This window comes from Canis lupus, chromosome 16 (assembly GCF_048164855.1).
Source record: "Canis lupus baileyi chromosome 16, mCanLup2.hap1, whole genome shotgun sequence".
Lineage (NCBI taxonomy): Eukaryota > Metazoa > Chordata > Mammalia > Carnivora > Canidae > Canis > Canis lupus.
The window spans coordinates 59,558,987-59,580,795 of record NC_132853.1 but is presented as its reverse complement, the minus strand read 5'-3'; the positions used below and the strand labels follow the sequence as shown (position 1 = coordinate 59,580,795).

At 55.5% G+C, this 21,809-nt stretch overlaps 1 protein-coding gene and 1 long non-coding RNA gene across 6 annotated transcripts in view; one reads left to right on the top strand and one right to left on the bottom strand.

Annotated features, from left to right (window-relative positions):
* Positions 1 to 30: 30 nt before the first annotated feature.
* Positions 31 to 13,458, top strand: LOC140607274 (uncharacterized). Of its 2 annotated transcripts, none has more exons than XR_012009378.1 (3): positions 31 to 394; positions 997 to 4,404; positions 5,344 to 13,458. It is a non-coding gene; the product is annotated as an uncharacterized lncRNA (long non-coding RNA). The 2 variants fall into 2 exon arrangements; XR_012009379.1 differs by having other exon boundaries at positions 41 to 394; positions 997 to 1,149.
* RNF213 (ring finger protein 213) overlaps positions 2,360 to 21,809 on the bottom strand; it is a 104,246-nt gene continuing 84,796 nt past the window's right edge. For 3 of the 4 annotated variants that reach the window (XM_072781912.1, XM_072781910.1, XM_072781911.1), the window contains 21 exons: positions 21,408 to 21,618; positions 20,974 to 21,164; positions 20,168 to 20,290; positions 19,311 to 19,421; positions 18,057 to 18,299; positions 17,699 to 17,780; positions 16,439 to 16,473; positions 15,033 to 15,127; positions 13,763 to 13,922; positions 12,586 to 12,766; positions 11,765 to 11,856; positions 10,920 to 11,171; positions 10,010 to 10,142; positions 9,608 to 9,691; positions 9,098 to 9,278; positions 8,797 to 8,998; positions 7,746 to 7,823; positions 7,003 to 7,197; positions 6,518 to 6,607; positions 6,242 to 6,420; positions 2,360 to 3,898 (listed from right to left, as the gene is read on the bottom strand). In XM_072781912.1, coding sequence (XP_072638013.1) covers positions 3,745 to 3,898; positions 6,242 to 6,420; positions 6,518 to 6,607; positions 7,003 to 7,197; positions 7,746 to 7,823; positions 8,797 to 8,998; positions 9,098 to 9,278; positions 9,608 to 9,691; positions 10,010 to 10,142; positions 10,920 to 11,171; positions 11,765 to 11,856; positions 12,586 to 12,766; positions 13,763 to 13,922; positions 15,033 to 15,127; positions 16,439 to 16,473; positions 17,699 to 17,780; positions 18,057 to 18,299; positions 19,311 to 19,421; positions 20,168 to 20,290; positions 20,974 to 21,164; positions 21,408 to 21,618 — 3,072 coding nt within the window. In that variant the 3' untranslated portion in view covers positions 2,360 to 3,744. Of the gene's footprint in view, positions 3,899 to 6,241; positions 6,421 to 6,517; positions 6,608 to 7,002; positions 7,198 to 7,745; positions 7,824 to 8,796; positions 8,999 to 9,097; positions 9,279 to 9,607; positions 9,692 to 10,009; positions 10,143 to 10,919; positions 11,172 to 11,727; positions 11,857 to 12,585; positions 12,767 to 13,762; positions 13,923 to 15,032; positions 15,128 to 16,438; positions 16,474 to 17,698; positions 17,781 to 18,056; positions 18,300 to 19,310; positions 19,422 to 20,167; positions 20,291 to 20,973; positions 21,165 to 21,407; positions 21,619 to 21,809 lie in introns of those variants that run through there. The other variant, XM_072781913.1, reaches the window with a different exon arrangement.

The window sequence follows — 21,809 nt, the reverse complement described above, 5'->3', positions numbered from 1 at the left end:
GCGGCCCGCGCGCAGGCGCCTGGCGGTCTTCCCGGCCTTGGCGCGGCTGGCGGGGGCGCGGGGTGGGCGAGGCTTTGGGACGCCGCCGCCTGCCGGCGGGAGGCTCGCTGAGCCCCGCTGCCCCCCAGCCTCGCCCCTGCAGCAGGGCCGCGCGGGGGGAGCCCGCCCGCCGGGGGGCCGAGCGCTCCCGGGCTCACGTGGGCAGAGCCCTCGCGGGGACGGACGGGGAGCTGCGAGCCCTCGCGGCCTGGGCAGGACCCGCCCCGCCCCCCCAGCGCGGTGTGCAGTGCACAGCGCGGGCAACGGGACTGACCTTCCCTCTTGCCATTCTCTCTCCGGGCGTCGCCCGGCCCACGGCACAGTGACTTTAGGTCTGGGGACCTCGGGGACCTCGGTGAGCTCCTGAGAGCAGGACGGAGCCCCCGCGGGCCCAGACTCCGGGGTCGTGGGAACATGGACTGGAAGCCCTAAGCTCCTCCGCTGAGTGAATACTTGGGCCCTGCCGCCTGTGCCAGGGCCTGTGCTGGACGCGGGGGTTGCAGCCTCCTGGGGCGCGGCTGCCCGAGGCGGACGCCCTCGGGAGGCCTCTGGGGCATGGCTACAGGGAGCCGGGCCAAGGGTGCAGCCCTGTCAGGGTCCTGGGGTAGGCAAGGCCACCGCACCTAAGGCGGCCAGTGAGGCATTTGGCCCACAGTTAATATGCTGGGGGGATTCAGAGAAGGGCAGGGGCAAGAAGGGTGGCCCCGGCGCTGGCATTCGGGGTACCTGGGACCGCTGGGCACACTCCGCAGGGCGCAGGCTGGGAGGCGGGGCTGGGGAGGCCGGAGGGCCCTCCCCTCCCCTCCCCTCCCCTCCCCCTCCCTCCCCTCCCCTCCCCTCCCCTCCCCTTTGGCCTAGATGGCTCCCACCTCACAAGGAAGCGGGGTCCTGCTGTCCCCAGGACCCTGACACCGTGAGCTCAGCATTTGCCCTTTTCTGGTTTTGCTGCTTTTCCAGTGTCAACGGGGACTTGCGATGCTGGCGCCCGAGCTTCATTTAGTGACCGACCGAGATGGACCTGGACAGTGCTGCCTGAATCCCGGAACCCCCGGCATGTCCCACGCTGGCTCCGTTAACAGATGAGGAAATCCCGCAGCCCCGGGACACGAGGTACAGCGTACACACACACACACACCAAGGTGTTACACAGGAGACAGTGATCGGCGGTGGAGACTTACGGGGGAGTCACACCCGCCTAGCGACCGTTTCTGCCTGGGCCGAAAGCAGAAGGAGCTGGAACCGTCCAGGCGGGTGGACGCGATTGGGAGATGGGAACGAGGAGGAGGAGGAGGAGGGAAAGGGGGCAGGGGACCCCGGGGTGGGCTGGAAACATCCTGCGGAAAGAAGAGCCGTGTGACCTCAGGGGCAAGCCCTCTGGAAGCCCACAAGTCCTCCGCCGGGCGAGCTTTTCTGTTCAGAAGAAAACATGCAATTTCCTCCCTAAAGTGGTATTTTAGCACTCCAGCTGGGAGCTTACTGCGTATCCCTTGCCTATATCTTTGTAAATATTTTATTTATTAATGAGAGAGGCAGAGGGAGAAGCAGGCTGCACGCAGGAAGCCCGATGCAGGACTCGATCCCAGGACCCCGGGGTCACACCCTGAGCCCAAGGCAGACGCTCAACCACTGAGCCACCCGGGTGTCTCTCACTTGCGCGTCTCTATTTCCTTTGACCGAGGCGGAACCGTTGCACGTGTCAGCAGGCGTGCTGCTGTCTTCCAGAAAATGTCTTAGGCAGGGAGGGCGGGTTTACTGTGAGGCCGAGGCCAACGTGTTTGCCCCAGAGCCTGGCGCCTGGGGACCGGGGGCCAACAGTGGACCCCGAGCTCTGCTGCTCTTGTGTCCCGACAAACATTTACCGCCCACGTTCTGCACCATAGTACATTTAAAAAAAAATTTTTTTTAAAAGCCACTGAGATGTTTTTATTTGAATCTTTTCAGATAAAGTTTTCCAAATATACAACATGCTTTACTAATTTCTCAAACAAAGGATACTTACCACAGTTTAATTTGTTTTGGAGTTCAAGATTATCATACTAGATGTTCATTATTTTTTTTATCCACAATAACCTAATTTGACAATTGTTTTATTATTTATTTTAATTTTTTAATTTAAATTCAATTTGCCAACATACAGTAAACCCCCTGTATTCATCCCATCAAATGCAGAGTGCATTTTGTTTTTGGAACCTTCCACTCTTATGGATGCGTCTACTAGTTCATTTTCACAAAAAAAAAAACCCTCCCAAAACCTTTACTCCCCAAAGCTGAGTTGATGTCTACTTGCCATAAATAGAAGCTCTGCCCTCAAAGAGGAGGATTCTTTTAGCAGCAAAACTCAAGTTTATTGAAAACAAGTATGACAAGTATAATAAAATTTACATTTGCCTGTGCTACGCCAGTGTGTTTTTGTACAAATGAGATAATGCTAGATAAGACAGTTAAGGCTTTGAAAGCATAGCATACAAAACAAAATCATTAAAAAACCTTTCATAAAAGTAGGGGGGAAATTCCCAGCCAAAAAAAAAAAGCTTTATAGCACAAGATTGTCACCGGACTCCCCCGGTAAGGTGTGGCACGGTGAGGACGCAGAGCAGCACCTGATGGCCACACCAGCTCCGTCCCAACTTGGAGGTATCAAAGGAATTCCAAGTGCAAGTCGAGGACCTGAAGAAGTTCCCCCCACCCCCTTGGTCCACGAAATGGGCAACCCTGGTGGAAGGTGGGGGGGTACCTGTGCATAGTCTAGAATCTGAGCAATCCTAGTTTACTCGGTGCAAATGGATGTTGTATCAGGTTAATCTCTGAGGGGTCTGGATTCCCGTGCATCCCCTTCATCAGACCCCGAGGAGCGTGGGGGGCAGTTTCTTCGGCCTGAGGCTTCCTCCACTGTAGCTACAGAGTCCCAGCGGTCCTGGCAGCATTTTCCGCTCCTGCAGCTCTCACCCCGAGGACCCGGTTTCAAGTTGATGGAGTCATTAACTCATTCAGAATGTAAACTGAAGACATTTGCCTGTGACTTGTCAACAGCAGTCGTCCCAGTGCCGATGGGTGCTGAGCCACCTGGGAGCAGGAGACCGTCCGGAGGCCACAAGTATCCGAGGACATTGTGCAAAAGAGACCCAACTCTCACAGTAAGAAAGGCACAGGATCAGAGCTGGTTGGCTAGTCTTTTCCTTTTTTCCTTTTTCAGAAACTTAGTGGGTTCTGTGTTCTGAGTCTGTTTTTATGCCGTGGCTGAGATTCAGAGGAAGGACCGGAGAGTCCCACGTCAGGGACACTGAGGCCACGTCAAGACCACGCATATATTTAGCAGGAGGCTGGACCGTCCAGAAGTTCCCATGAGAATGCCGGAAGCATGCCTTTGATCCAACTTTAACTGATAAATCTTTAGAGTCAGAAGCAAATCTGGCCGTCACTCCAGGCTCTTCATTGTGCAAACGAGGAATGGAAGGAAGAAGCAAGCGGGACTCTCCCCGTGCGTGTAGGGTGCGTTAGCGAGAGAACGGAAGCAAAACCAAGAATGCTGCTTCCTCGGCCTGCGTGGCCCCCAGGCCTCCCCTCCCGGCAGCGCCCCCAGCCCCGGGAGGGAGGTGAGGCAGGCCAGGACCGCGCATCTGTTCCAGGAGCGGTGTGGCGCAGGGCACAGCACGCCGGGGCGGAGGACGGAGGAGCCCGTGTCCCCAGTCGCCAGCAGGGCGGGCTCTACGTTGCCTGCCGAGCCCGCTTCAGCCCGACAGCCAGGCTCCAGGCGGGGACACAGTTGCTCAGCAGGATCTCCTCTGGGAACTGGTACTCTAGCTCAGGAGGAATTTCACTGTCTTTGGTTTCCATGTAACTTACTAGGGTGTCTCTCAGGCTGAAAAACCAAGGAAAGAGCCAGAAGGTTAGGCGCTGTCCCTTGGAAGGCCAGGGCAGCCTTAGCGCTCGTCCCTGGGTCCAACCAACGACTGAATGCCTGAGCAGGGCCTAGGGCCGGGGCTTGGGGGCTCCAGGACACACCTGCTGCTCCCCACGCCGCGCCACACAAACACCCCGGAATGGAGCTGACCCTGGTGGCTGCCGGGTCCCATCCCCTTAGGTGCTCCGCGAATGGGACCCGCCTTATGAGCACGCAGCTTTGCCATTCGAAAAAAGCTTGTATTCCATTTCATATTTTCGGTTAGCAAGATGCTAAATTCTCTAGGAAAGAGATCTTTGTCTTCTACGCTAAAAGTCCAGGAGAGTAAAGACTCGTTGAATATGTTCAAAGAATACAAATGTGTGCATATGTGTGCCAGACAGCGTGATGGAAGAAACTGCAAATACGAAGCGTGCTGGCGAGGAGCATTGGGATTGGACCATCCATGTAGGAAAACAGGAGTGGTAAGTCCCTGCCTCACACCACACATAAAAAATAAACCGGTCAACAGAGCCCGCGTACAACATGAAACCATAACTGTACAAGACAAAGTATGGCAGGCTACTTCGCACCCGGGGGGGTGAGGATGACCCTGGTGGGTGCATTTTCCTAGTCCTTATACAAAGAAGCTACCAGGTCTGGCTTCCTTGAAATTCAAGACTGAGGGAGAGCATTTGTAACATAACAAATATGAGGTTAATCTTAAATCTTTTAAGAGGATGAGAAAGGATAGCCCGAAAGAAACATAATGGATGTCAAGAAATAATTCAGGGGAAGATACAAAACTAGCAGATACATTGGAAAAATATCTAGGAAATAGGAAGATACAAGTGAAAATGAGACCTGTTTTTTGGCCAATGGATTGGCCAAAATGGAGAGTATCCAGCGTTGGGTATTCTCATATACTGTGTGTTGGTGTGGCTTTTTCTTTTTAAAGATTTTATTTACTTTTTCATGAGACACACAGAGAGAGGCAGAGACACAGGCAGAGGGAGAAGCAGGCTCCATGCAGGGAGCCCGACGTGGGACTCGATCCCAGGTCTTCAGGATAGCGCCCTGGGCTGAGGCGGCGCTAAACCACTGAGCCACAGGGCTGCCCAGTGTGGCTTTTTCTGTCGAGTTTAAAATGCACATCTCTCTCCTCTCTCTCTCTCTGGTGTTGAGTTATGTACGCTCTTTATATGTTTTGGGTACTAACTCCCCAATAGATGTGTCACCTGCAAAAACCTCTCATTCCATAGGTTGCCTTTTGTTCATGATTTTCTTTGCTGTGCCAAAGTTTCTATTTTGGTGTAGTCCAAATGGTTTATTTTCTGCTTCTGTTTCCTTTGCCTGAGCAGACATTTCTAGAAAAATGTTTCTACAGCTGATGTCAAAAAACTACCGCCTATGTTTTCTCCTAGGAATTTTATGGTTTCGGGAGAAAACAGAACCCTCATGCACTGTCGGTGGGAATGCAAACTGGTGCAGCCACTGTAGACAACAGTATGGAGGTTCCTCAAAAAGTTGAATATAGAGCTGCCCTATGACCTGGCGATTGCACTACTAAGGATTTACCCCAAAGATCCAAATGTAGTGGTTTGAAGAGGCACCTGCATCTCAATGTTAAGCAGCAACGTCCACAGTGGCCAAACTATGGAGAGAGCCCAGATGTCCATCAACGGATGGATGGATAAAGAAGACGTGGAATATTACCCAGCCATCAGAAAGAATGAAATCTTGCCATTTGCAACGACGTGAATCAAACTAGAGGATGTTATGCTAAGAGAAGTAAGTCAGAAGAAAACAAGTACCGTGTGATATCACTCATTTGTGGAGTTTAAGAAACAAATCAGATAAAGAAAAAAGGAGGAAACCAACAAACAAAAGAACCAGACTCTTAAGTACAGAGAACAAACCAGTGGTCACCAGAGGGGAGGTGGAGGGACGGGTGACACAGGTGAAGGGGATTACGAGTACTCGTAGCCTGAGCAGCACTGAGTAACGTACAGAACTGCTGAATCACCACATTCTACACCCGGAACTAACATAACATTACATTAATTACACTTCAATAAAAAAAAAGAAAAATAAGTAAAATGCACATCTCTGACCTAAGTACACTTGTTATAACAAGAATATAGGATTTCTGTAATTACTTTAAAAAACCCAACAGAGACCAAACCCCAGAGGCCAGCCCGTGGGGTGCCCGGAGTGGGTAAAACAGCAGGGCGCGGGGCTCCTGAGGTGAGGCGGGGGCCCCCTCCCCATCTGGGAAAGATCACGGGATGGACCGCGGGACACCTGCGCAACCCTACGTACCTCCACTCAGGTCTGAAGTTGTCCTCGGCCTGGGGGCTCTTCAGTTTCAAGATCATCATCTCATGGAGCTCCAGGAGGAAGGCGTCGAGGTCCATCTGATTCAGGAAAGTGCTGAGACACTTGGCATTTTCTGGGCTGAGACCAACTTTGTACCGGCTGCTAATTTCCCTGAAGGGCTCCTAGAACACAGCAGGAGGGAGGCAGCAGGAGCTGGGGGGAGGGGGAGCGCCCTTGCAGGTGCGGGTGCAGGTGCGGTGGGAGCGGAGCTGTGCTCACCTTTTGCAGGCGGAGCAGCTGTTCCGACCTGTGGGCGGACAGGATCTGCCAGAGGGCGATGGCATGCTTCAGCTGGCATCTGTTGAAGGCCTGCAAGAGCAACGGGCTCCTGAACAGGACGTGGGGCTGAGCGCGAACAGGCGGGCGTGGTGGGGCTTCTGCTCCCCTGCTACTCGGCTCCCCGACCCTCAGATGCCTCCCTACCCTACCACCAGCCACGGCCTCACCTCCAGAGTGTCCCCCCATCCCCACCTCAGGCCGCGTCTCGGGAGAGCCAGGTGGCCTCAGGTGGCTGCAGTGCTGCAGGGGGGCGGAGGGGGGTTGCCCAGCTGCCACGTGCCTTAGTCAGAGTCTTGCGCTGCAGGTGCGTCTCTGCCTCTGGCCCCAGAGTGCGGTCTGTGGCCCCCCCCCCCTTGGCACCAACCCCGCAGGAAGCAGGAGGGCAGTGTGGACTAGACGGTGAGGTGACCCCAGCCAAGACCCACCTTTAGTACCAGTTCTGCCTGGTCGCCCATGCGCAGCATGTCTTGGACGTACTCATTCAAGGACATGTTGGGGTCACCGCCGGCCGTGCTCAGGAACCCCAGAGTGACCTCTATGACAGACAGAGCCTTGCAGCCATCGCTGTAGGATGGCAGCTGTCCGCGGATGGAGCTGATGGTCGCGTTGGGGAGGGGTTTCTAGGGAGTCAAAGGCAGGACAGGGGTCCACGGTTGGGGCTACCCGCACATCGCTACCTGGCAACACCGCTTACCTTCTTCGCTGCCAAGGGCACAAGGTGGGACGACCCCGTGAACCATAATGACAGTTAACACGTCGTGACTCCTAAGTGGCAGCGGTACTCTGGACTCTTTACAGACACAGACCGAAGTCACGGAGCCCTCAAAACAGTTTTGTGGGGATATTCACGTGGATGCGTACACACGCCACACACACACTCCACACATGGGAATCCAAACGCCAGGAATAGGTAAGTTCTCTGGACCTTGTGCGTCAGCCTACCCGGCGTGACATCATCACTGAGAAGCTAGCCAGGATTTCAGCAGGAACGCTTTGGCTGATTGTCCTGCTTGCACCCTGGAAAGGGCGGCGGACTCAGGGAGCTCAGGGAGGCCACCCTGTGGTGCTCCGGGCCAAGGCCCAAGCGAGGCCCAGCAGTCCCCCTAGGAGGAAAGCACCACGATTCAGGCGGAAGCACCATGCAAATGATAAGGTGCAATGCGATCACCTGTAGCATTTTGTTCTTGATCTCCATGAAGAGCTGTTCATAGTTCCAGTCACGTCTGTACACCAGAGTGGGTATTCCCTAAATTGAGAAAGAAAACAGTCTTTGGAAATGGAATCCGCCGTGGGGTTTCCTGCACAGTAACTCCGTGGCAACGCCGTGCTGTCCTGCGCATCACCAGGCGGAGCGTGCCGCTTGCTGCCGTGTGACATCTGCATTTCACCCGCGGTCTGCGCCAACAGAAATGCAGGGAGGGGCCTGGGCCTCGCCTTAATGGCCACGCAGATGCCAGCACGCAGAGCACTGCAGGCTTGCGAGGCGCCGGGGGGAGCAGGAATGTGGGGGCCTCTGGTTGCTGCAGTCGGCCAACCACTACGGGCCACGGCCTGGGACAGGGCAGCGCAAGCTGACGTGATGCCGTGCCCACGCAGCTCAGGGCCTAACTGTGGGCAGTGAGGGGGCTCACGGATGCACAAGGTCTCCACCGGGCCCAGAAGGAACAACACTGGCCCGGAGAAAACGAAAAGGAGAGACATGATGGGTGCACAGTGTGTGCAGGGAAGGAGGGCAGTCCGGTGTGCAAGGTCACAGGAGTCCACGCAGTCTGTGAGCAGTGGCCGGAGACAGGCCTGACGAGCAGCGTGGGTGTTACCCTGCACCCCCTGGGATGCCCGCCGGGGATCGACTGCCAAGGGGAGCAGTGGGGGCTGCGTGGTAGTCACAGTAGGGATGGGTGCAGGGAGCGGGAGCTACATGGGGCGGCCGTGGAGCCAGGTGACAGGCTGCCCAGGGAGAGGAGAGCCCAGGTGCAGCCGCCAGGGGCTGTTGGGGGAGAGATCCAACAACCGGTCTGCTGGGACCTGAAGATGAGGGGGACGGAGGCCCGGGAGCAGCTCGGGAGAGCCGGGGGCATGGCCTCTGGGGGAGCACGGGGCTGCACAGGCATTCCCACCCTGCCTCGCTCGGAAACCACGAGTGGGACGAAAACCACACTCGGGCCGACTTCCCCAGAACAGACACGCCAACACAGTGATCAGCCCGGGGTCTGCCTCACCATGAGGGTGATCCTGGGCTTGCCCTGGAGGAAGCGGCTGGTGACCTGGCGCTGGATCTTCTCCAGGTCGAACTCCTGCAGTGTCTCCTTGCCCTGCTCCACCTGGTACTGGCAGTTGGACAGGATCAGTGGCATCAGGTCCTGCTCGACCTCGTAGCTGATCACGTGCAGGTCTGTGACCTCAGAGGCGTCTACGGAGTAGCTGGGGGACGACGTGGAGTCTCAGCATCCAGTGTGCCCCCCAGAGCCTGACCCAGGGGCTCACGTGTGCCCTGTGCCCTGCAGGCATGCAGGCGCTCACCTGTTGTTTTCGTCGGAGAACTTTCCCACCGCATAGACCATCTCGTTGTGCAGGCTGATCAGATAGCTGACTAAGGCGGTGGAACAGAGGCCCAGGCCGCGGCGGCGCGGCAGGATGACCTCGAAGTTGGTGTCCATGTCCAGGTCGGCACTGCAGTAGCTGTCTGGCAGCTTGATCTCACCTTCGCGGGACAGAGTGTTCTGAGCAGAGAGGCCCCCACCGGCCCTGTCTGGCTGCCACTCGCAGGGCAGCGGACACCTCGCAGCCACAGGGCTGGAGCTGGGGACGCCTGATGGCTCCGCCTTCCCCCTGACTGGCGTCCAACGTTCCCAACCCCGTCCTGAGTCTGTATCGACAGACCAAAGGTGACCAGGGATTTATTCCTCCCGGTAGGTCATTTCGTGGGTCCCAGCCGCCTCCACCCAGAGGGTCACAAGTGACACGCATGGGGCATGGCACCGTGGGATCGCAGGGCAGAGCTGGGCGGGAGGCAGGGGGCGTGGGGCCTACCGTTGGTCTGCAGTGATCTCCTCAGCTTATTCCAAGTTGACAGAAAGATCTGGATTCTTCTGTGAAACAACTGCTTCAACCCATCTGTCATACAAAAAAAAAAAAACACTTCTTGAGATCCCCGTGGAAGACACCTGCCCCGTCAGGTCCAAGTGACTACACCCCAAGCTCTGGAGAGGAGCATCCCATGGCGCTCCCGGGGCTGGAGCTGTGGCAGCGGGTGTGGCCGAAGCACAGCCTCTGGCAGGCTGGCGGGATTCACGCACCTGCCACTTTGCCCTAAAAAGCCCACAGCGTGTAGCACCTGGACGGCACTGATGGCACCTCTCCCGACCCAGCTGCAGCAATCGCCCAGGTCCACAAACACTGGGGAGCCGACATCTCACTAGGGCAGAGCCGTACCTCCCTGGTGGCTGCTAATGAAGGATCGGATGGACTGGTAGTCGGCTTCGGAAGCGTTCTGGAACCGCCTCACTAGGTCCTTCTGCAGGGCCAGGATCTCAGGCAAGAACCTCACGAGTCTCAGCTCTGCCTCCTGGAGAGGGAAGACGGCCCGGCCACGTGTTAGTTCACCTAGAACGTGTCCCTGGGGAGACTCTGGGGCTGGCTCAGGACCCGTGTTTGTCTGCTCGCGGTCTGGGCAACGTGCTGGGTCACATGACGCTGCGTCGGGCTGCTTGGACGGGAGCGAGGCCGTTGTGTCCCTCACAAGGGCCCGCTACCCACTCGCTGAGCATCCTGCACTCCGAGAATAGAGGCATGAACAGGACTAAGCCCCTGCCCTCGTGGGGCCGACACCTCATGTGGGTTTGCCAAAAGCTCGTGAAAGAAATTGGCGTCATGAGCCCTTGGGAGGGGCTGGGTGCACAGAGAATCTGCTGAGAGCAGAAGGGCCGGGAACGTAGGCTGCTGCGTGTTGTCTGAGGATGGGACCCAAGCATCTGCAGCGGAACGGGACTGGGCGCTTCCACGGGAGACCTGGGAAACCCTGTCCACGGGAGCTCCCGCCCTTTCACCGGCCGACAGACACTTCTGCTGGACTGGGAACGCTGCTGCAGAGGGCATCAGCCCAGCAGCCGACTGGGGAAGACCAGCCTGACCCGGGCCGTGTTTGCGGTCTGACGACGGGGCCAGCTCACCGCACTGCCCCCGTGCCCCAAGGCCAGGTTGGGAACAGGGGAGGTTTGGGGCCATTTGATCCTGGTCATGCACTCCTGATGAACACTTCTTCCTTCAACTGACACTCACGGATGGCCGGGGGCTCCTGGCACCAGGGACAGGTGGGTGCGTGGTCACAGCGGGACAGCCTTACCTTCTGCAGGAACTTCCAGAGGATGGGCACGCTTTCTTTGCCGTTCTTTTGCTCCACAATGTGCTGGAGGTAGTCAACGGTGACCTTCCTCCTGCAGGTCCACATCTTAGAGCAGTGGAACACGCTCTTCCGGGGCAGGTGGGGCAGGAAGACTGTTGGGTCCTTGTACACGATTCTGGCCACAGGGTTGGAGCTGATCCGTTCATCTTGGCTGATGCTGGCAGTGACCGTCAGCAGGGCTTTCTCCAGGTGCTGGGCGAGAGAAGGGCCCAGGGGCCCCGAGGTGAGCCACTCATGTGGGCTCGGACACCCCGCAGCTTCAGCAGCGGGCCAGTTGGGGAGTCTGCCCTACGCGGCCCAGCGCCCTAGCAGGTGGTTGCACTGGCTGTGTCCATTGTGACCGCTTACAAGCTCCTCGTGTGCAGGCTTCGTCTCCCCAAACAGGAGATTCAGAGGCCTGTGTTCTAAGCCTGATCTTTTACTGACTTTTACTTCCCGTTGAGCTCATAAACTCTCAGTACTGTTCTTATCTGACAGTACTGTTCTTATCTGCATGAGAGTTTGTCTGTCTGTCTGCTGCTCCCACATCCTGCTGTAAAAGGTGGTGGAGCGAGAGCCACCTGCACCTTCTGGACTCAGAGTAACCCCTCCACCTGCCTGCCCAGCCTCAGGGGAGGAGGACGCAGAGACAGCAGGACAGTGGAGTGTCCGGGGGTTCAGCCCTGGGCTGGGGCGCGGCCAGAGCCCCCAACAGCACCTGCGCGAGGGACACTGGCCCGAGCGCCTGCGACACACCCGGGACACCTGCCTGCAGGCTCCCAGCAGGGCTGCCGGCCACCGCGTACCTCCAGCTCAGGGAGAAGGAGGGTCTGCATGGCTTTCTCCCAGCTGTTTCTCTGCTCTCGGGTCTCCAGGTTTGCCTTGAAACAGAAAGGCCCTACAAGGGAACATGTGAGTTACCCAAGGAACGGAAACCACGGCAGCTCCGTGAACACGACCTAAAGGTGACACTGAAATCACACACCCTTTCAGGGCCGGGAGCAGGTGGGGTGCCTCTTCCTAAATTAACCTGAGTATTTAGAAATGGTTCCTGCTGTTCCCACCAACCCCATGATCTTGAGAAGAAACAGATAAAAAAAAGAAAACCAAGTCACTCCCGATGCCATCACTCAGAACCGTTTTCCTAAGTTACCTTATGGAGCGTCCCTATCTATGGATTTCAGTTTAGCTCAGTGACCACCAGGGTTTGCAGCCCACGTTTCCACACAGCAAACCGTGGACATGTCAACATGGTCAGGCAGCCTGGGCAGCCATGTCCTCAGGAAAAGCAGAAGGCCCCACAGACAGACCAGGGGTCCAAGGAGCACACATCTCAATAAGTTACCAGACACTGATGTCCGGCCAGTGATGACTCACACATGGCCCGTCCCGGAGATGGTGCACAGCACAGCAGGCTGGCGCCCGAAACTGCTAAGCCTCCCCGCGGCGTGTGCCCCTAACACCCCTGTGCACACGACCCTGCTAGCTCAGGTCTTAACCCGCAGGGGAAACGCAAGGGCGAGCCATCCTTCTGTCCGCTCTTCCACACCCGTCTCCCAGCTCCCTTTATCTGGCTCAGGCTCTGTGAGCCCTGCCCCTGCCCCCCCGCAGCACCCCATGTGCTCACTCCAGCTGGAGAGGCGGCGCTGCCCGCGGAGGAGGCTGCACAGCATGAGGTGCACGGTGGTGGTGGCCTCGTCGGCGCTCCTCCCCAGCGTCTTTGCCAGCTGCTCCAGGTCCCTGTGGATGTGCCGCTGCAGAAAGCTGCTGGGATCCCGCACTGGAGGCTTGATGATGTTCATCACAGCCTGTGAGACATAAGACCTAGTGTGTCGGGGGCCGGCACGCCCCGTGGGCCCCAGAGGGCAGGCCGGCACTGAGCCAGAGGCGGCTCCTCAGAGGATGCTCGTGAGGTGGCCGGAGCATGCATCAAACGAGCGGCAGAGCAGACGGGGCGCGGCCTGGGGACCACTGCCCTCGACATCGTCAGCGCGACACAGACCCTCATGGCTCTGTTCTTAATGCATCAAGACCACGCAGCACAAAACCCGTCTTCCTTCCCCAAGATGCATGTTTGTAAGCTTACATGGGAATGGCCTCATCCCAAACTCATTGAACCTACTATACTGTGTACAAACCTAAAAAAAAAAAAAGAACTCTCAGAGCCCCAACATTTTGCTCTCACAGTTCATCAGAGGAGGCACAGGATGCTCTTTTTTTCCCAGAAAGGTAAACGTCATGGTTACAGGAGCCTCTCTGCTCCCGGGTGCACCCCGAGACGTGGAGTGCTCATTTAACATGGATTTTAGGGGCGCCTGGGTGGCTCAGTTAGTTGAGCATCCAACACTCGGTTTCAGCTCAGGTCATGATCTCAAGGTCGTGAGATCGAGCCCTGTGTCGGGCTCTGTGCTCAGTGGAGAGTCTCTCTCCCTCCACCCCTCTTCCCTGCATGCTCTCTCCCTGAATAAATAAAATCTTAAAAAAAAAAAAAAAGACACAATGAGATGAGCACTGGGTGTGGTTATACTATATGTTGGCAAACTGAATGTAAATAAAATAAAAAATAAATAAATGGCTTTTATGTAACCTGATGGGTGGTTCCCCGCCCCCCTCCCCCCGCCATCGTACGCCGCAGCGGGGAGATGAGGACGTGCAAATGTACGGCTCTGCAGACCAGCACACGGCTCCGATCCACGGGAGGTGGCCAGTACTTTGTAGACAAAAGGACGCACTGTGAGAAACCTACAGTGGTCGTTACAAATGAGCGACGGACCCATGGCTTAGCAACAGTGGGCGTGTTGTACCTCAGGCCTCTGGGTCGCTCCCAGGAGCAGGGCCAGGTGTGTGAGCAACCGGATGAGCAGGAAGACGTCCGGGGCCAGCTCCCGGTCAGACACCAGCACCTTGTCTCTGGACGGCGGGGCTCCCAGCACGTGGCCCTTCTGTGTTCTGTCCGTCTTGTCTCTGCAGAGGACGAGAGAAGACAGGGTGGACACTGAACACGGTCATCTCTCCTCAGCCCTAGGGCCATACCCCGGATTCCTGGGAGTTGGAAGCGAGGTTCACCGTTTTGAGGAAAACGGCGTTCCGGGACATATCCTCACGCGCCCACACTTCTCACTTTGGGGTCTTTGTATAGCCTCTCCTTCCTGGATGACCACAGCCCGCCACGTTCTCAGCGCGACATGGCTGAGCCAAGTGGCTAACTGTGCAACCCCGGGGGCCGTGTGTCGGGACAGAGGTCCACACCTGCTTCTCCCCCTGAAATCAGCACGGGGAGGGCAGCAGGCAGGCCAAGGACAGTCTGAGTGTGGGACATCGGGATGTGGGCGCACCCGTCCCATCTTCCCAAATTGAATACTGAGATCAAAGACCCGGCAGGGAACTTCCTGTCACACCTAGATGGGAGGCACAGTATGATAGATATAGTCTGTGGCAAAAAATATTGGAGATTCTGGAACATTCTGAAGGTTTGTGGAGATAACAGACTAGGGCATTTTAAACAATCATGGCACCAGACTAGCCCATATGTGTGATGGCCACAGGGCGGCCCCACCTGCCATGGGGCGGGGAGTGGGGGGTGCACGGGGAACCACACTCTTCTCGATCGAAGGCTGGCATGCGGACCCCAGCCGTGCATGTGGATTCTGGGCTGTGCCTCCTTCACTTCCCGCAAGCAGTGAGGAAGCTAAGAGTTTACAAGTGAGACACTATGGGTTTAGATAGACAAAAGCCCGATTTGTGGCTTTGCGGCCTTCAATGTCCCTCTGAATTAGGTCACTTGTATGTGTCCGACACATTCCTACAGGGGACACAGCCCAGACCCAAACGGAAGACATCTGGATAACACATCTTACCGTGTGGTCTGCTTTACATTCAAGAGCCCAGTTAGCCAGTGACAGGTGAGACACCTCACCGTAGCCCAGGGACCTGGGCCTTGAGGTCCGATGTGACATGGGCCCAAATGCGTAACAGTAACTAATACTGTACTTTGCATCAGTTTATCCACTGGAATAGAAACAGCCCCCAAACCCGTGGTTCACTCTCTTAGGAAGGAGATGCCCTCTTACGTACGTGATAACATGAAATCCGGTCTCAGGACTGTGGTTAACCCCTCCAACTTGGACACCACAGTCAATGCAGTGGCTCTTCTCCATTGGCTTCCCGCACTAGGACAAAGGACAAAAGCGCCCGAGCTCAGTTTTGGAGGAGGAGTGCTCCATGCGCAAATGCACCATGCAGGCCAATCCACGCTTGGCTCCGGGGGCAGCTGAGGGCACTGGGATTGCTCATTTTCCTGCAAACACGTGCTGGCGGCGGCAGGAGCCACGGGGCACAGGGCAGGTGCTCCATGCAAATATGGTGCATGTGAGGAAATCTGGACTCTTGAAGCAGAAGTGACCATTTGAGTTTTATTCCCAAATAGATACTTTGTAGACAAATATGTGATCTGCCTTCCTTTCTCACACTCATTGGTCTTCCCCACTCCCCCGACCACCACTCCAGGGCTTCACTACCTAGCGCCAGAACACTACTGCAGCCTCCAAACTGAATTCCTGAACTCAGTTTGGACTTTGTTTAAAATAATATATATATATATATATATATATATATATATATATATATATATATATAACCATATGATCTGCTCCTTCGCAAGCCTCATTTTTCCAAATCTGGCTGTGGGCTACTGCAGACTGTGAATCACAGCGTGTCACAGAGCCAAACCAGCCTCGAGCCCCAGACCTCAGACCGTCAGAGCCGAGAGCAGTCCTGGGAAGAATGTGCCTCGAACTACCTGCTTCGCAGACAAGGAAGTGAGTAAACCCCAGAAACGCACAGCGTATATATCGGGTTTTCTCCTTGAGGTCTCTCATTTACTCTGTTCAGTTCAACAGCCTGTTGCTGGGCAAGCAGACACCTCGAAGGGCCCTGGCCGGATGCTGCGGGATGCAGAGGTGAGGAACCCACAGCTCTCTCCACCAGGGTTTAAGCTCCAGCGTCTCTTTTATCCCGTCCTTTGGTGTCTAGACCACATCTCCTGTCTGGGCCAATGACCCAGCCTACGGACCCACCAGTCAACACCTTGCCATCACAGGAAGACACGCATCGCTGACCCCATGCAGCCGGGGCTGGGCACAATGGCTAGCAGCAGTTTTGACTCCCAGAGGGACTTTGGCAATGTCCGGAGACATTTCTGGTTGCCACATGCGGTGTGGCTGGCTTCTGGTGAGTTGAGGCCAGGAATGCCACTCGGCGCCCCACCACAGCTCATGACAGCCCACAATACAGAGGTAGGTCTGGAGATCCCCTGCACCATTTAGATGTTTAGCTGGAGCACCGTTAAACAGCCCTGGAAAGAGTCTATGCTCTCTAGAAGGTCACGACCCTCACCAACCTCTTCCCCCACGTGCTCCTGCTCAGATCTAGAGGAACAACGTTAGAGCCCTGCAAACACCATCCCAAATACCAAGACTCACCTCTCCCACAGAGCACGGGTGACCGTTGGGACACACTGTTAAGAGAACAACAAGACTCACGTTGGCTGGTGAGGTTTTACCTAACGGCCCGAGGAAAAGAAAGCCAACACTCTCCTCTCAGGCCAAATCAGAGCAGGATGTACAGTTAACATGTCCTGAGCACGTTTGTAAAAAATATGCATGAGCTTCATTTGATGGAGCAGAGGGAAAGTCCGTTACAGTCTCCTATGGGGCTGCTCTGGGAGGCAGGGGCAGCCCATTTTACACTCTCCTTTTCTTTTTGATTTTTTTCTTTTTAAAGAGTAGGACCTTTAAAAAAGATTTTATTTATTTATTTATTTATTTATTTATTTATTTATTTATTTATTTATTTAATTGAGAGAGAGAGAGAGAGAGAGAGAGAGAATGTGGGGGGGAGGGGCAGAGGGAGAGAAAGAATCTCAAGCAGATGCCCTGAGTATGGAGCCTGACCCGGGGCTCGATCCCACAACCCTGAGATCATGACCTGAGCCCAAGCCAAGAGTTGGATGCTTAACCGACTGAGCTACCCAGGCGTCCCAAGAGCATGTTTTATGACAACTTTTATAGCTGGTTTATAAGGATAATTTACTCGGGGGCACCTGACTGGCTCAGTCAGAGGAGCATGAGTCTCCTGATCTTGGAGTTGTGGGTTCCAGGCCCATGTTAGATGTAGAGATTACTAATAAATAAATAAAGTTAAAAAAAAAAAAAAAAAGAGGGAGCCAGGAAAGGCCTGGCTTTACCTGTTTAAAAAAAAAAATAAAAACTTAAGAAAAAAAAAGGATGTTTTTCTCAGGCAACAACAATTTGAGCTCCCAGTTCTGTGTCTTGAGAATTGTCCTCAGGTCAAAAACTCGGTTGTAGGGATGCCCAGGTGGCTCCCTGCAGGGAGCCTGCTTCTCCCTCTGCCTGTGTCTCTGTGTCTCTCATGAATAAATAAATAAAATCTTTAAAAAAAAACAAAAAACAAACAAAATAAACTCCACTGTAGCAGGAGCCGGCCCCTGCCCAAGCCTCTGGCGTGGCTCACACTCCAGGCAAGGGAAGCGCATGCCACGCGGATCCCACCCCGGACTCAGGAAGGGCCTGGTGTGCGTCCTCCGCAGTCAGCCGTGCGCCCTGTGTCTGCAAAAGCCCCGACAGCAGAACAAGGCAAACATCTGGGACCTTTGGGCACAAACCACGGGAGCCTCGTCAATGCGCAGAGGATGTGACACCGTCTCAGACCCCGACACTCACTGTACCAGGAGAGGGTCTCCAGACCCTTCCAATTCCGAGCCTGAACCAGCAAGTCTTCGGGCATCGTCGGAAGATAAGAGTTCTGAAAAGCCGAGAAAGAGAGAAGGCTGCCGGAAGGCGAGAGATTGGGCCAACTGCCACTGCCCTGGGCAACAGGGGGACTCTGGACTCTCCCCCTTGTCCACCTCCAAGGTCTCCAAGGGGCAAAGAGAACAAGGCTCTCCGTGACCGTGGACTTGGGTATCAAGTGGGACACAGGCCAAGAGAGGAGCCGTGACACGGACACTTTCAAAAGGGCCCCGGGGACAGGCCGCCAGAGATGCCATCCCCCCAGCCGTCGCCCACCTGCCGGTCTTACCACCATGTCAGCCGGGGAGAAGGCCAGACTCTTCAGGGGTTCCAGGATGTCACCCTGTCCACACAGGAGGACAGCTGCGGTGTGAACAGCCAGTTCTGCCACTGTGCCCTGGAGGCTGCTGTCCCTGGGACCTGTCCTCAGCAGGGGCAGCGTGTTGTTCACCAGGGATGCTGCAAAATGCCTCATGTGCGGAGAAGAAAAGATCTTGCCTTCCTCGATGAACGCGTTCAGAGCCTCACATTGCTGGCAGGAGAAAATAGATCGAAAAATATATCAAAGAAGAAGATGAATGTGAAGCCAAACGTTTGTTCTTAAGTCAGGCGTTCGTGTGGATGCAACTATGCCTCAATATGGAGGAAAACACGGTTCGAGGGGCAGTAATCAGACAGGAGCGTTTCCATCTGCAAACAGCGCCGCACGGCCGAGCGCTAACTGCGACATTCTACTTTGTGAACAACAGCATCTCATCTTTTTGACTTTGCTTTTTATCATCATCCTGAAAGTTCTGGGTCAAACAGAAAGTTGCTCCTCCATGTAGGACAGCTGAGGGGCGCCCGGGGGGGTGGGCAGTCAGCTCAGCATCTGACTCTTGATTTCAGCTCAGGTCGTGACCTTGGGGTCATGAGATCGAGCCCCGCGTCGGGCTCCCCGCTCAGTGCACCGTCGCCTTGGGATGCTCTCTCTCTCCCTGCCCCTCCCCCGACCCTCTAAAATAAATTAGTGGGGATCCCTGGGTGGCGCAGCGGTTTGGCGCTTGCCTTTGGCCCAGGGCGCGATCCTGGAGACCCGGGATCGAATCCCACGTCGGGCTCCCGGTGCATGGAGCCTGCTTCTCCCTCTGCCTATGTCTCTGCCTCTCTCTCTCTCTCTCTCTCTCTCTGTGACTATCATAAATAAATAAAAATTAAAAAAAAATAAATAAAATAAATTAGTGAATCTTAAAAAAAAAAGTTGAGGGATCCCTGGGTGGCACAGCGGTTTGGCGCCTGCCTTTGGCCCAGGGCGCGATCCTGGAGACCCGGGATCGAATCCCACATCGGGCTCCCGGTGTATGGAGCCTGCTTCTCCCTCTGCCTGTGTCTCTGCCTCTTTCTCTCTCTCTATCATAAATAAATAAAAATTAAAAAAAAAAAGTTGAAAACCCCATCCTAGATTAAAAAAAAAATGGGGCATAATTTATGGCTTTTACTTCTATTCAGAAAAGTCCCTCTGGATATGGAGATGACGTGCACCTCCTCAAATGCAGACACTCACCTCTGGCTTAGGGTGGAGGCTAGTGTTGCAGGATTGGTACAGCACGGCAACCTCTCTGAAGAGCACTAACAGTAAGTGGGCCGCCAACTCAGGATCGTGGTTCCTGCCCCCCTGAAGCAAGAAATGAGGACGCCAGTGAGGCTCCAGCTGTTACACAGGCCCGTCTGCGGCCAGAGTCCTGCTGATGCAGCCCGACACCCTGCACCTTGAGGGCTGCCGCTGGCAAGTGACTCTGAGACCACGAGGCTCATGGACATTCCGTTGTGACACAACGGAGATTTATCAGAGTTTATCAGAGTGCTTAGGACCCAAGGAACAGAAATCACCGTCTGTTCTTTTTCTGACCACTTCGCTGCCCCTCGAAACTTCAGAGTAGAATGAGGCTATTTATTAACTCCCTGGCTTCCCAGCCCAGGGCCAGGGTAAACAGGGACTCTAAGAGGAAGAAGGACCAAAACTGCATAAAGATTAGATGCTAAAGACCCTGCCTCTTTATGAAAATAAACACCCTCGTCGTGCCGCCAGGAATCCTGGATGTGCATGGGAAGGAGTTTCCCCAGTGCTGCCCGCACCTGCCATCAGGGTGACCTCGGAGGAAGTAATGCACGTGAGCAGTCAGGAGGGCACTGCAACAGCCCTGGCCTGGCAGGTCAGCAAGGTCCAGCAAATCTGTCCCCTAACTCAGTAGCTAAAGGGCTCCTGTCTGGGCCAGGCACGCCGCGGTCGTGGACACGCGACGCCCAATATGGCGAGTGGCTTTGGGTGCCTCTTCCACAGCGTCATTTGACGCCAATGAGGCAGATGAGGATTCCAAGGGGCGCTGTGTGGTACAGAGGGAGGCCCGGGGCTGGTCCTACCTTCAGAACAGCCACAGTAGTCAGGGGCTCGTTCTGGAGGATGGCTTTGCCCACTGTGTCACGAAGAGCCTTATATTTGTCACCATGCACCAGGTATCGATCCATCTGGCTTAGCATATTCTCCTGCAAGCCCAGGAACACAGGGGTTAATCACAGGGGAAGGGGGTGAGGGCACAGTTGGCAAAGAATCATCTGGATAGGTAAATGATCCGGGCATGACAGCCAGAGGTCCAGCCCTGGGCATGACAGTCCCCTGCTGTGTGGGGCGGCGCCGCCTCCTCCTCCTCATTGTCCAGTGCAGAGGTGAGAGTGGGAGAGAAATGGGGGAGAAGGGGGAGTGGAGGAGGCGGCGGCGCAGACTCCATCGCTGCATCTTGCCTGTACCGAGGGTGAAGACCAGGGGCAAGTGAGTGCTAGTAGGTCGACTGCTCCCACTGGCAGCAAAAAATGCAAGCTGGGGTTTTGTGCTGTTATATTGTTGTATCATCCTCAAAATCATGCTTTCTGTCTCTGCCCGCCGAGGAGAGCAAGGACTTCTGCAAGCTGAATTACTTTTAACTGGTGGAAAGTGAAAGCCACAGAACCATTCTTTGGCTTTCCACATGTCACATTGGACCAGAAGCGATGCCTTAGGTAAACTTCCCTGCAGAGAGGCCCCACACCAGCAGCAATGCACGCACCTGTCCCCTACGACAGGCCGCCTCAGCGTCATCTCGAGCTGGGTCAAGTTAAGCGAAGCGAGACACAAGGGACCAGAGCAGTCACGGGGCAGTGTGGGGGTGGGGGCACAGGCCAGGTGTTCTCACCTCCCGCAGCAAGGCCTCCTCCGGGAAGATCCAGCGTGCCGGATGGCCCTGTGCACAGAATTGCTGCACATACTCTATCCCTCGCTGGCTGGAGAGCTTCCGCACCAGGTACACCCGGTACCAGTCATTCTTGGCTTGTCTGCAGAAGCGCTCGACCTGCTGCAGGTAGCACTGCTTCTCCCTGGCCGTCTCTGCAGGGCCCAAGAGAGGGGTGAGTGACGGCGGCAGAGAAGACCTGTGGTCGCCTGTCTCGGACACCGAGCCAGGCAAAAAGTGGGCGCCCTGGTCTCTAGGAACTCACAGTGAAAAACACCGGAGAAGGGGACACAACGCAGACTGGGATGGTTCTGAGAACCAGTTTCCCCTGCTCCCCCAATCTCTGAATAATGGAGTCTCGAAGCCTGGGGTAGAGAAAGGTGCAGAAGGGGACCTGCCTGAGCTGTCCTGAAGCTCGCTGAGGAAGTCGGAAGCCTTGTTGAGACACAGGCGGATGCGGGTCATCTCCTGCAGGTATTCCACGGAGGCCTCGCTGGCAGGCTCTGGGCTGCACCACATCGAGTAGGTCTTCAGAAAGGCTCCTTCTTCTCTCAGGTACCTCAGCTCCTCGCTGGTAGACAGAGCACTGGTCTTCTCGTACAGTGAATCCTAGGGAGGAAGGCACCAGGGGAAAGAAAAGGGCTTTTTTTTTTTTTTTTAAAGATTTTATTTATTCATGAGAGACACAGAGAGAGAGGCAGAGACCCAGGCAGAGGGAAAAGCAGGCTCCCTGCAGGGAGCCCGACGCAGGACTTGATCCCAGGACCCCGGGGTCACACCGTGGGCCGAAGGCAGGTGCT